The sequence below is a fragment of the Mytilus trossulus genome, chromosome 6 (assembly GCF_036588685.1).
Source record: "Mytilus trossulus isolate FHL-02 chromosome 6, PNRI_Mtr1.1.1.hap1, whole genome shotgun sequence".
Lineage (NCBI taxonomy): Eukaryota > Metazoa > Mollusca > Bivalvia > Mytilida > Mytilidae > Mytilus > Mytilus trossulus.
This window is the reverse complement of record NC_086378.1, coordinates 32,708,251-32,721,549: the sequence shown is the minus strand read 5'-3', so window position 1 is coordinate 32,721,549 and position 13,299 is coordinate 32,708,251. Positions and strand designations below refer to the sequence as shown.

Sequence of the window (13,299 nt, the reverse complement as noted above, 5' to 3'; positions counted from 1 at the left end):
TGCCACTCGTCAATTGGGACGGGGGAGTGGTATTGTCAGAAGTCTAAAACACGCATGCACAGACTCTGGCAATCATCCAAAAATTTAAAATCACAAAAATACTTAACTCCGAGGAAAATTCAAAACGAAAAGTCCCTGATCAAATGACAAAATACAATGACAAACGAATGGACAACAACTGACTTGGTACAGGCATTTTCAAATGTAGAAAATGGTGGATGAAACCTGGTTTTATAGCACTAAACCTCTCACTTGTATGACAGTCGCATCAAATTCCAATATATTTACAACGATGCGTGAACAGACATAATAGGTAAACTAGTCCAAATATGGGTACAGCAGTCATCACTGTGTCACAATATCAAAACAAACAAAAATTTAACATGAAAGAACAAAAAGCATCTATCAAATTTAAAAAAGAGTTAAAAAATCAAAAGTTTTGTTAGAAATACCATGATAATCACAGGCTATTTGTTGTCCTCATCTAACCTTGAACTGTAGCTAACACCCTTGGATTTCCAGTACCACTCTTGATTTTCAAAGCATAAGCGTCAATTTTTCGATTATAAGAGATAGGTTTGGAAGAGAATTCTTAACGAGTACAAATTGAAAGAATTCAATTTCATGATTCCTAATTCTTTCGTCATAAAATTAATAAACATGTACGTATACAATTTTTTAACAAAAAAACTCATTTTAGAATATTATTACAAAATGTATATCATTTATAAATAGTTCATTTGTGCAGATTTCTGTACAATAAAGATTTACGTGTTTAATTATTCTCTGAATTAGAACGTTTTTGTAATTATTATATTATAGATGTGTTACGCGAATTTCGAAAAATAAGAAAAAATGTTATTTTATAATCAAAAGCGAAACTGGAAATTGCATGATGATTGACATATTGCTATTAAAGAAATGACATCAGCAAAAACATGTCTTGGTATGATGATAGATAGACGAATTATAACTTTTGTTAAAGAAGTTCACTGACCGGAAGGTTGTGACACTTTTTTGAGAAATTATCAGTAAAATACAATTGTACTATTATCAAGTACTTTAAATAAACTGAACAACAGCGCATAACTTAGCGAAATGAATAATTGAAAACTCAGAATTAGTAGATTAAAAAAATGGGGGGGGGGGGGGAATGTATACAAAGTTGTCGGTCGTGAGGTTAAATGTAACAGAATGTTACAAAATAGACCATTACTTCATTTGCTGATGTAAAATAAGAAAAGAAGTTGTAAGTCATTAAAGGAAAACTTTAAGCATAAAGAAAGAAAGGAGAAAGACAATAATTATTCGACAAAAGCTTTTATTTCAGTAATGCAGAAATCGCCCACCTGCACTCGTGTTTTACAAGCTTTAACGCGTGACACATGTCATGCAGTGCATGCTGACGGACAGTCAGGTAAATACGGAATTTTTCGGAAGAGTCTGATTAACACATTGTTGTGTGTTTGTTTTTTTTCTACACTGGCTAGAGGTATAGGGGAGGGTTGAGATCTCAAAAAACGTGTTTAACCCCCGCCGCATTTTTGCGCCTGTCCCAGTCAGGAACCTCTGGCCTTTGTTAGTCTTGTATGATTTTTAATTCTTGTTTCTTGCGTATATTTCGGAGTTTAGTATGACGCCCATTATCACTTAACTAGTATACATTTTTATCTAGTGTCCAGCTGAAGCACGCCTCCGGGTGCGGGAGTTTCTCGCCGCATTGAAGACCCATTGGTGGCCTTCGGTTGTTGTCTGCTCTTTGGTCGGGTTGTTGTCTATTTAACACATTCCCCATTTCAATTTTCAATTTTACATCCATGCATGGTCACCTATATTCAATAAGTTTCGACCAAGTTATGACTGCCATTTTAGTTTCTTTTTCTTTTTGTCAAATTCTCAAAATGTTGTCTCTGTTCGTAGTTTCCTTTTACAATATTTTAAAGATTTAACGGAAGATGTGCCAATGAGACTTCTCGCAATCAAAGTCACAATTTGTAAAAGTAAACCATAATAAATCACAGTACAGGTTTCTAACTTAGGACAGGTGCAAACAAATGCAGCGGGTTTAATCATTTCAACAGACACCAACCTTCACCCTTTATTTTACTTGGAAAATGTAGATAAGGAGAAGAAGAAATACATAAATTGATAATATTCTATCCAAAAATGGTAAGTGACACAACATGTGTTCAAACTACTTACACTACATTTAGATACTTCCTGCAGCAAATAATTGACACAATTACAAGAAGATATCGAGAATAGATCAAAATAGACCTTAGGACATTACGAAAAATTGCAAAGGCAAAAGTTCTCTTTAGAAAAAAATATAATTGATCAATTTTGTATTGAACAACTTGGATAATTAGTGGCGAGGGCAGCATACCGAATATGCAGGCATAGGTCAACCGGGGATAGCTGTTTTACTTGTACAACTATACGCGATAGTCCTATTTTTTGTCCTTTTTTATACGAATTATAAAAATTACTTCAAAAGGTGAAAAAGCAAAACGTTTCAAAATTTCAAATAAATGATACATAGGGAAACTTACCAGAATGATTTGAGCTGAGTGAATTTATTTGATTTAAAAAAAAAGTTTCAAAGCGGTTAAAAAAGTAACAATCTTCACAACCATGTATTGCTTTCAATCTCATTGATGTTTTTTACTCTATACCATTCTGAAACAAATTCTAAAATATATCTTATTGTCCAATTGTGATCTTTCTTTTTGTATATGGACTAGGATTTTTAGTAAGAAATTTTTCATTTAATTTATCACGTTCACATATCCCAGGGAGATATCAATGTCAAAGTGTACATGCACTAGAGCATCCTTATTTGTCAAACCACATAAGGTTACGTAGTGTCTTGTATTGGAGAAGAAATATAAAAATGACACCGTTTCTTATATTTTCACAACATGTTGTTAATATTATGCAGTACAAAAACATAAAAAAGAAGTTTGAGTCTCATATATTTAATGCTTAATTATTCTATTTTTTGTTAGTATAAAACCTGTTACCTAGTCTATATCATCTTCCTTTAGAGTCGCCATCTTTGGAAACGTTGCTTTCATAGCGTAACTTATATACACAGACAGCCATACGGTGTTTTACAACCATATCCTTTAATTTCTAATAAATTATCAAATTTAGAAATATAATATATAGGGAGAAAGCTTTTTTTTTAATCCTTCTAGAAAATAAAAATAATACGGTATCACAATACTCGTTTCCTGGTTCAAGGGGTACAATCAAAATCACGTGATGAATATACACACACCGGAAGTAACAGTCGAGTAGACCGCTTGAAAGGTAAGTAGTCGTATTAACTTGTTTATTTCAATAAAATTTAATAAATAACGTAGTGCACCGAATGTCGGATACTATGTAGTTTTGAAATACACAAGTATCCTTGTTGGAAAGCGTGCAGTTAATGCTAACACTTCGACACAGTTCCAAAATTTCACCAGATAACTGTGTCGAAGTGTTTGCAATAACTGCACGCTTTCTAGCAAAAACAATTGTATATTTTAAAACTACATACTATCCGACATTCGGTGTGCCAACTTATTAATCAAAATTTAATTGATATAAACAAGAAAATGCAACTACTAACCTTTCAAGCGGCGAGTGCGACGGTAACTTCCGGTGTGTGTATATCCATCACGTGATTTTGATTGTACCCCTTGTGGTTACTTACTGAATAAATTGATCAATTCACATTTCGTTCTCTGCAAAAAAGATATATGAATTATCTCCCCTCCTACATAAAAGCATTTAGATTTAAGAATCAACACAATTTCGTATTTAAACTAAACTTGAAAATAGTTTTGAGTAGATAAAGACAGTCATGCGAATCTTGTTACATATAAATGTTCTGAATAAAAATTTCAAATCAAACACTGTTTTCATGCAACAAAACTTGCCTATTTCAAAATAAACTCTGGAACTAATATTTTCGGTCATTGACGGCCAAGACGGTAGAGTACTCACAAACCACATCAAAAGCACCGCAATATATCTTTATTTTAGCTATTAACATTGTTTCAATGATATACCCTCGACCTGTGTTTGAATTTACATTTTATTGGATGCTTAAGTCCAACACACGGAGTGACTGAGATTGATTTTTTTTTATCTAACAAGATTTCAACCAGGAACCAAAGATGTATAAACATATTTGAGGATTTAGAATCAAAACGTATTATATCCGTTTCTGTCACATAGTGACTAATAAGAGATTTTTGGAACAACTTTCACCCCGTTTCATTTCAAATCTTTTTATCTTGGGTATAGTATTGCAAGCATGATTTAATGCAGTGTTATTCGGTATACTTTATTTTCAGTGTATTTGTGGTCTTCTAATGGACCAAAACAAAAACAAAAAGAACTAGATTTGCTATTGCTAGCAATAGCTGAGGATGGCACCCCGTACTGCACATTGTCACAGTAGCATTAATACTTATGAGTGTACAAAAGTCAAATGACATATCTATTATACATGACAGAATCAGCATTTCTTAACACTTACGATTTTCGTGGAGTTGTTATATTTTTCAAGAAAATGCAGCTTAAATGAATTTTCCCATAGGATCAATGTTAAACTTTTGTCCAGTTTCCATGGCAACGGTAGAGATTTTGCAGAAGCTAAGTACTGTTGGTACCTCAGGGCACCACTGGCAAAATTCACACAAAGTTTCATAAGGCTGGCTCTTATAACAAAAGATTTAAAATTTTGAAATTTTTTCACATTTTTGCAGTTTCCATGGTAACGGCAGCCATTTTTTACCAGTCTTATGTCTCTTGCACATCTTAACATGGCAGGCACATCTTAACATGGCAGTTCATATTATGTTCCGTCGACATGGGTCTGGCCGATTCCGAGAAATAGCATGGACAAAATGTGTGGAAGAATAAAAATAATAATAAAAAGAAAAAAAAGAAACGTAGAATAACAATATGTCACCCCAACTCCGTTGAGGGTGCCATAATTCAGAGAAATGGGATTTTAAGACATACAGAATAGAGAAAAAGTACATTTACGGATCCATTGGGAAAAGGGGAGTGCAGGGATTGGAACCCCTCTTTTGACGATCTGAATGGATGCTTTTGAATGGGTACATATGGTTGGAAATAGAAAGTTAAACAATACAGAAATGAAGACTCCTCCATCAAGATCCAGATAGAATGGAGTTACGTTATCATCCTTCGAGGGTCTTCATCATACATTTTTATGTTTAGTTTTTTCACCCCCGCCCCACAACCCCGCACATTTATCGACATACGACATAACTTGGGAAATAGAAAGGAGACGATAAGTGTTTCAGATAAGATTAACTATGAACTGCTGCTCACTTATTTTATACCCTATTCTGTGGAGATTTCTTTTACGTGCAGTCATTTGAGAAACATACACGAATTTATGATTTGATTTGGAAGTTTGGCTGTTACGACTTACACTTGTAACACAACGTTAATGTATTTCTTATATAACATTAAGATACATCCTGACGCAAAATGTTGATACAATAACAAGAATATACCAAAATAGACATCAGTTTCAGATAAGGGTGAAGATTTGGTACTGATTTACACGTTTAAATCCGCTGCAATTGATTGCACATGTCCTAAATCAGGAATCTGATGTTCAGTAGTTGTCGTTTGTTGATATGGTTTATATGAGTGTTTTCGTTTCTTGTTTTTTATACAGACTAGTACGGGCCGTTGGTTTTCCCCTTTGAAAGGATTTACATTAGTATTCCTTTTTTGGGCCCTTTATTGCTTGCTGTTCTATGTAAGTCAAGACTCCGTGTGGAAGACTGTACTTTGACCTATAATGCTTTACTTTTTTAAATTGTTATACTTGGATGGAAAATTGTATCATTGGCACTCATACCAAATCTTCTTATATCAAAAAGAACAATTGCAATAATTGCAGAGAAATTAATTCTTTTAGAAAAAAAATATTACAAGTTATTGGTCTCAATTTTGTATTGACGGTGCAACTAGAGAATTAGTTGTAAGGGCAGCACACCGAAAATGCAGGAACAGATCAATTGTAGCAGATCAATTGAAGATAGCGATTATTCTTGTACAACTACGTACCAGTTTTATTTTTTCCTTCTTTTATGAAATGAATAACAACGCAATTTAACATATGAAGGTGAAAATCCACATGTTTTAAAGCGGTTAAAAGATAACGCTCTACTCAACCATGTATTGTTTATTTTTCAATGATTCGTTTGGCTTGATGTTATTTTGATAGCTTATTGACCAATAGAGATCTTTTATTTATTTTAAAAGTGCACATATACCGGATTGACACCACTATAAGGTGCGAAAGTACTTATACATCCTTATTTGTCAAACCACATAAGGTAGTAAATACATTATATTGGAGAATAAAGATAGCAATGACACTATTTCTTATATTTTGAAAAAATGTTGTTTATGTTGTGGTATACAAAAACATGAAAAAGTATACTTATGAGTATCAGATTGTTGGCGCAATGTTAATATTTAGTAAGGAGCACGACTGTGTTACCAGAAAGAAAACTAAATAATCGAATTAAGAAATGAAATTTATATACGAAACAAATTATTTACAAATGTCTCTAAGTTCCATACTATAATTCAAGAAAAAGAAACATATACGATGCATAAAATCCTAAATTAAGCATCTTTACTAAACTTATAGAAACAGCTAGATGTAAACAAATGGTATGTCATAAAAATCCGAGACATATCTTCAAAGAAGCAAAAAGTCGTCAAGAACATACTTGTTTGAAAATAACCACAAACCACGAAGTGTCACTCAAATAGATATATATATCTGGCCTTGAAGGCCTTAAACCTTGCTCAGTGCTCTAAGCACAAAAATCATGCTCGAAACATGAAATCCATCAATATGAATGGTTGATTTTCGAGTCTGAGTACAAAAGTCATGCTTGAAAGTTTTATGACCGTAGGCAGTGGATATTCATCCGGCTAGCCGGACAAATAGTAAAAAGGTCTATTCATCCGGCAAGCTGGGCAAATAGCATTTTAACGGGTCTTCTCTATTTGTCCGGCCGAAAATTATTCTCCCTTTTGTTGTTCTGCCTATGAATTTCCTGTAAGATAAATAGTCGGGCCAATGGTTATTGCTTTCATTAGACATATATGATTCCAAAAGATCCTGAATTTATTGTTTCTGTGAAGTTTGGTAAGAGTAAGGTCCTCAAATGATTATGCAAGATTCTTTATTTTAATAGGAAATAAGAGAAAGGGGTAAGCGCGTGTAACCTGTCCCCAAAAGTAGGATGATGTTTTCGATAGATTTTTAGCTTCAGCCTGGTTCCGATATATTAGCATTTATCAAGTGAAAAGATTAGCGAAATATATCAAAGGGACATTCAAACTCGAAAGTAGAAAATAAACTGACAACGCCATGGCTTAAAAGATAGACCAACATACAGACAATATTACACAAAACACAACTTACAAAACTAACGACTGAGCAACACGAACCCGACGGGGATAATCTCAGGTGCCCCGGAAGGGTAAACATATCATGCTTCACATGTGTTGTGCTGCTCATGTGAATACAAACCCAATACACAACATAAATTAGTTTATCACTTTATAGAAAAAAGAAAATTCGGTTCAAATAGAAATACCATGTATTTAGGAATAATGAATAAAACCAATTCATGAAAAATAATTATTTAATGAATAACTTCTTTAAACTCAAATATATTTAACAATGACATACCGCACAGACACTTTCAGACGGTCATGTTCTCCTATCACATACCCACGCAAACACAAACTCTTTCATACGGCTCACTCACACAAACGTACACAAGCAGGTTCTTTCACATACACAGCAACGCAAACTCCCTTCTCTTGCTTCGACACGCATTCTCTCAATCACACAGACCGAAACACATATACTCTCACAACTCAATATTGAAACACAATTAAAAAAAAATTGTAGCTGTAATAACATAAACAGAAAATAATCAATTTCCACTGTGTTTTGGTTTAGTCCATGTTTTCTGTAGATTTGCAGAAGAACCCCCATCTCTTTTGACTCCATGGGGTTGCCTTATACCATCCAAAGGCAACTTCTGACACATCTGTAGCGACCTTCAACTTTACGATCATTCCTGAAAATGAAAAAAAAAACATGGTGACGAGGTTACTTTTTTTACAATCACAAAACTGAGAAAAAATATTATATTGTATAAAACAAAATGCCAAACTCTATACTCTGGACTTTGTTTTACAGGCCAGCTGAAGGACGCCTCTGGATGCAGGAGTTTCTCGCTGCATTGAAGACATGTTGGTGACCTTCTGCTGTTGTCTGTTCCAGGCATGGTCGGGTTGTTGTCTCTTTGACACATTCCCCATTTCCATTTTCAATTTTATTTCCGATTCTTTATAATCAATTTCGTATATAGTTCAATTATGTATAAAACCCTACATATATTATATTGTCATTATTCTTTTGTTTGATTTGTATCGTTGTGTTGCTGTTTCGTTGGCGTAACCCACGCATCAGTTTAAATTTTAATCAAACATATTTGTCAAAAATGTATGAAATAATTTGTCCTCGTCCTCTGACACATCATACTGACACTGCACGTCTTTAGGAACCGTTGACAATAACTTTGACCTCTTGTCTTCAATTAAGGGTCCAAGGAAGGGTGGTGGAACCATACTTTCTAATAATAATGGTTTGAAAGGGGCCAGTAACTTGGTCCCCTCTTTGTCTTGGGACTGGGGTGGGAACTCTCCTTTAATAAATGGCTGGATCCGCCCCTACTATTCAGTATTGGGACCGGTATTAATCACAGCTCCTTTTATTCATATTTCATTTTTTTATTTGACAAAACATGAGACTGGAAAGAAATTAAACTGGCATATTACATTTTATATAAATGTATAATTATAAGACTGTTTTTTCTGATGTCTTTTTTAAAACGTTGAAATAGCATGTAATGTCAATAAACATTAAAGTACTAGTATGATCACTTTACCTTCTTTAATTTTGACAAAGCACTCGTTTGTTTTATCTGCCAAATCCTTTGTCTTCACATAAGTGTTGCTTAGAAAATTGAACTGGTATTCTTGACAACTGATGTCTGCAAAATGAAATGTTAGGAACGTTGTTATTTATTGAAACTATCTAATTGTAAAAACGAAGATAGTGTATTGTATTTGTAAATGACAAGTTGGGGTAATGAAAACCTCTGATTTCTCAAGAATACTGTAGTTATGATGTATTTTGATTGACAGATTTACTCTTGTTCTATGTTGTGTTTTGTCTTCTAATGTTTGTCTATTTGTCTGTTTGTCTTTTTCTATTTTACCAAAGGTATTGTCGATTTATTAGTTTGAATGTCCTTTTTGGTATATTTTGCCTCACTTTTATGTGAATGGCCGTCGCAATATGAAACTGACCAAGTATTTTTGCAAAAAGTTTTGCGTTATTCAATCAAAATAAAAACTTTACAAATTAAAACAACTGACTTACTATTGTTATTGCGTTGTTCTTTTGTCAGCTCAGATGGTTGTTCTTTCGATATCTGCATGTCTGATTTGAAATTAACATATTGTGTATCTGGGAGCTTGACTTTAAATCCGTTTGCAGTTTGAAATTCCTACATAAAAATCCTAAGGTTAATCACATTGTCAACAAGACTAACAAATAATATGTATTGGAAGATATCAATTTTTAAGGGACAGTTCAATATGTTACTTATTCTATGGACAAAATAAGACAACCACTGATTAAATAAGATCATTTTCTAGTTTGTAATCTTTGAAAAGAAAACTCATATTTGTGAAATTGAAAATTGTTTATAGATCTAAACAGGGTCGAAATAATAAGACAAATATGAATGCCCAACACTACAATGGAAACCCATAGTGTTTTAATAGTTACCTGTGGTGAACTGAACTGGTATTTGGAGCTTAGTTTCTTTATAATTGATTCTGCAGCCAATCTGCAGTCAAAGTCATCAATGTGTGGAAGTACTTCATAGAGCCTATAAGACAAAAGAAAAGTCAATAAGTAAACTGTTACTGGGTAATAAATAAATCATTAAAAACTTAGATAAATCGATAAAGCCTAGATAAATCAATCAAATGTAAATCAATAAAACTTAAGATAAATCAATTATTTAAAGTACTAAGATAAATCGATTAAAATCAATAATTATAAAATGTTTACCATGGAAGTATTCCATTGTTTAACATATGCTTACTTGTTTATTATAATTAGTTTTCAAATGTAAAAATTCAAAATACGAGTCGAAAACAGACAAGTCACCATAAAAGGAGACCGAACTTCTACAATTGGCACATAAAGTCTCCTTTTTACGTAACTATATTGTAGGATTGCTGTCTCATTGATACTCACCGTTTTGTTTTCATTTACACTCCATGCATTTGCTTTACCTTAAACGAACTATACTTACTTGTTGGTATGTGCTGCAAAGATATACTTCATAGACAACAATCCACTGTGAATACGATCTGTCAGGTTAAATCGTATATCCTCCAATAGGTCACTTTCAAGCTAGATAAAACATAAAGTAAAAAAATCGTATCAAGACCAAATAATTATAATCCACCTTAGACATAAAAAGGATCACAAACTATGATAATAAACATAAATTATAATTGACTCTGCAAGTTAAAGAACCATATTTGTACACACAAAAAAGCACCACTTTTTATATTACACCTCCCTAACATTGCACCAAGTTGCAACTTAACAAAATACTTTGCAATTGAACTTTAAACATTGACTTTTTTTCTGTTAAACTTACCAATTTCAAAGCATTTCTAGTATTTTTTTCTTTTGTCAGTAAAGTTTGATATCTCCTGTTTGATTCATCTGCTTTCTGTATTTTATAATTCAGTGTCGTCTGCAATTGTGTAATGCTGTTATCTCTAGCTTTCATGTTTTTACTTGATAATTTGTCCGCTAAGTGATTTCTTGACAATTTAGCCGTCTTCAGGCATAACTCATACTTCTGAACTTTACTATCAGCAATCCAACACACCTTTAAATGTATATATAACGATTTAACACATTATCACAAAACAAATTCCCTTTTTTCCAACTCCTAAACTGGTGTGCAAGCACTTACGATAAGGGATTAATAATATTTTTCTCATAAAAACATCGCGTAAAAGACTAAAAGTCAACTGGTTATATGTCCAAGTATTATAATTTCGAAATAAATTACTTGAAACTGATTTAATTGAACTAATAACTTGCAGAAAGGATTGTAACATGTGTGGTGTGTGTAGTAAAATTACCTCTTGTTGTCTTTGAAGATCCTTGTACAAATAAGTGTGAGCTCTTAATAGTTTATTCATTTCATTGACCTGTTTTTGGTATTCTTCCACTTTTATCTGATCAAATCTGAAAATATGCATTAAATTATGAAATTTTACTTTTGTAGTAAAGCACATGGAGTTAAACAATTATGTTCATTCGTAAAGCTTTTTACGTTTGTGTGAAATTTGAATATGTTTGTTTTTCAAGAAAGGATATCTTGGTCCTTTTCTTGTTTAAAAAAATGGTTTCTTAACACTCTGAACTCATCAAGAGACCGTCTCGACTCTATGGAAGACCTCGCTGTGACCCTTTAGATGATTTACAACAATGAACGCATAGTTCCTATTCTTCTTTTTTTCATTTGATTGTAGTGATTTATTTAAGTGTTACGAATTGATAAAATATATTTCTACTAAAAATGAGAAAACACAATATCCCTTTTGTGTAATGGAACCTTTGTTTGAGAAAAAATTAACAACGTGTGTACTATCTAATGGAATTAACTTACGTTGGTATTGGTAGAATGCTGTCAGGTGACGAAACCAGTTTGACGAACTTGCTTTGGATGCTGGAAGCAAAAGATTTCTTCTTACTAATATTGCTAGCTGTCTCGTGTGCTCCAACAACACCCAAAATCATTTCAGACAGTAAATAAAACAATTTGTTTATTTCTGGAAATTCTGGAAAATAAAATTATCCCCATCTCTCAAGTGAATGAACAAGAAAATTATAAATAACATGCATGTTGTACTGTATTTCATTCAGAATTTATTGATATCAAATTTATAGAAAAAGCGAATGGTTAAAGTTCGAATTACAAATAAAAAAAACCAATGGACATACCTAGTGTATAATCTAAATCAATTTTAAATCTTTAATCAGTCAATGAAGGCTAATTTAACCCGAAAGACACTGCTAATCGAGAGAACGATTCGGTTATATTTATATTTATAGCACTGCTTTTATATTGCACTGTGCCATATTTGAAAGCGATTTACTGCATGCCTATGGAGGAATTATCCAAAATTATGTGATCATGTCTTGGTGTCGAAAAACATTCTGCTTTTATCTTTATATTTTACACATCTAAAAATAACATAATCTTACCCATACTCTGTCTGTATGCCATCATCTTGTGCATGACATCTTGAATTTGTTCTCTTGGGAAATTTGCAGTTTCCGAATTGAAGTTTACTTCAAGAGATTCGCTTATTGTAGCGAAAACATCAATTCTGGAGAAGAAAAAAAAATATCGTGCTTGATGCCAAGTATTTTTTTTTTATAAGTTGTGTTTGTGTTCAAACCATTAGGTATAGTTACAATTAGATTCAGTAAATAATAATAATCAAATATATATATTATGGAAAAAATAAAGCAATCCGGTAAAATAAACGAACGGAAGATTCTTAATGAAACTATATAAAATCGCCGGACATTTTCAATATAAAAACTTACGTTCTGTGCGAAACAGATGTAATACTGTAAATATCCGGAAAATATAAACAATCCATTTTCTCTTCTTTGATTTCTTTTAAAAAGACTGCTATTCAAATTCTATAGCTGGGCTTTCCTTCGTAGTGAGGGAAAGATAGCCCGTATAGCGGCGAGAGTGAACGTCATAATCTCGACGTCTTCTAGTTGGACGTTAGAATTAATGTAAAACGTCACAGTTAGAGTTATTTTTAGTTGGTTGCTGGACAAAAATGTAAAACACGGCGAATTTTGTTCGGCAGAATAATTATCTAGTATTTTGGATTTTTTTTAAGAAAACGTTAACTGCATCTAAATAAACTTCAATAGACAAAATCCTTTATGTGAAACAAACCTATAAATGTACAGAATCCAAGTCATTGCGTCGATGTTTTTCTAAATTTTATTTACGATTTCACGAAAACCTTCTTAGAAACTGATCGAAAAGTGACCAGTTGAAGCTACATTTACGACAATAAAATGTTCCG

At 32.7% G+C, this 13,299-nt stretch overlaps 1 protein-coding gene across 1 annotated transcript; it reads right to left on the bottom strand.

The window, feature by feature from the left end:
• Positions 1 to 7,795: 7,795 nt before the first annotated feature.
• Positions 7,796 to 12,931, bottom strand: LOC134723333 (uncharacterized). The gene is made up of 10 exons (XM_063586953.1): positions 12,797 to 12,931; positions 12,449 to 12,573; positions 11,850 to 12,021; positions 11,320 to 11,425; positions 10,824 to 11,060; positions 10,470 to 10,570; positions 9,935 to 10,037; positions 9,524 to 9,650; positions 9,027 to 9,131; positions 7,796 to 8,153 (listed from the first exon to the last, which is right to left on the bottom strand). The coding sequence occupies exons 1-10, from the start codon at positions 12,850 to 12,852 to the stop codon at positions 8,029 to 8,031; spliced, it is 1,257 nt and encodes a 418-aa protein (XP_063443023.1). The 5' UTR covers positions 12,853 to 12,931; the 3' UTR covers positions 7,796 to 8,028.
• Between the last annotated feature and the right edge of the window lie 368 nt (positions 12,932 to 13,299).

What these genes read in the sequence shown, in the direction of transcription:
- LOC134723333 (XM_063586953.1), bottom strand. Translation starts at nt 12,852, where the DNA reads ATGGATTGTTTATATTTTCCGGATATTTACAGTATTACATCTGTTTCG. An exon ending in TTTGCAGCACATACCAACAA is followed by an intron (nt 10,038 to 10,469) that starts GTAAGTATAGTT and finishes TTTGTCTTATAG; the next exon opens with GCTCTATGAAGTACTTCCAC. An exon ending in CTTTGTCAAAATTAAAGAAG is followed by an intron (nt 8,154 to 9,026) that starts GTAAAGTGATCA and finishes TTTCATTTTCAG; the next exon opens with GAATGATCGTAAAGTTGAAG.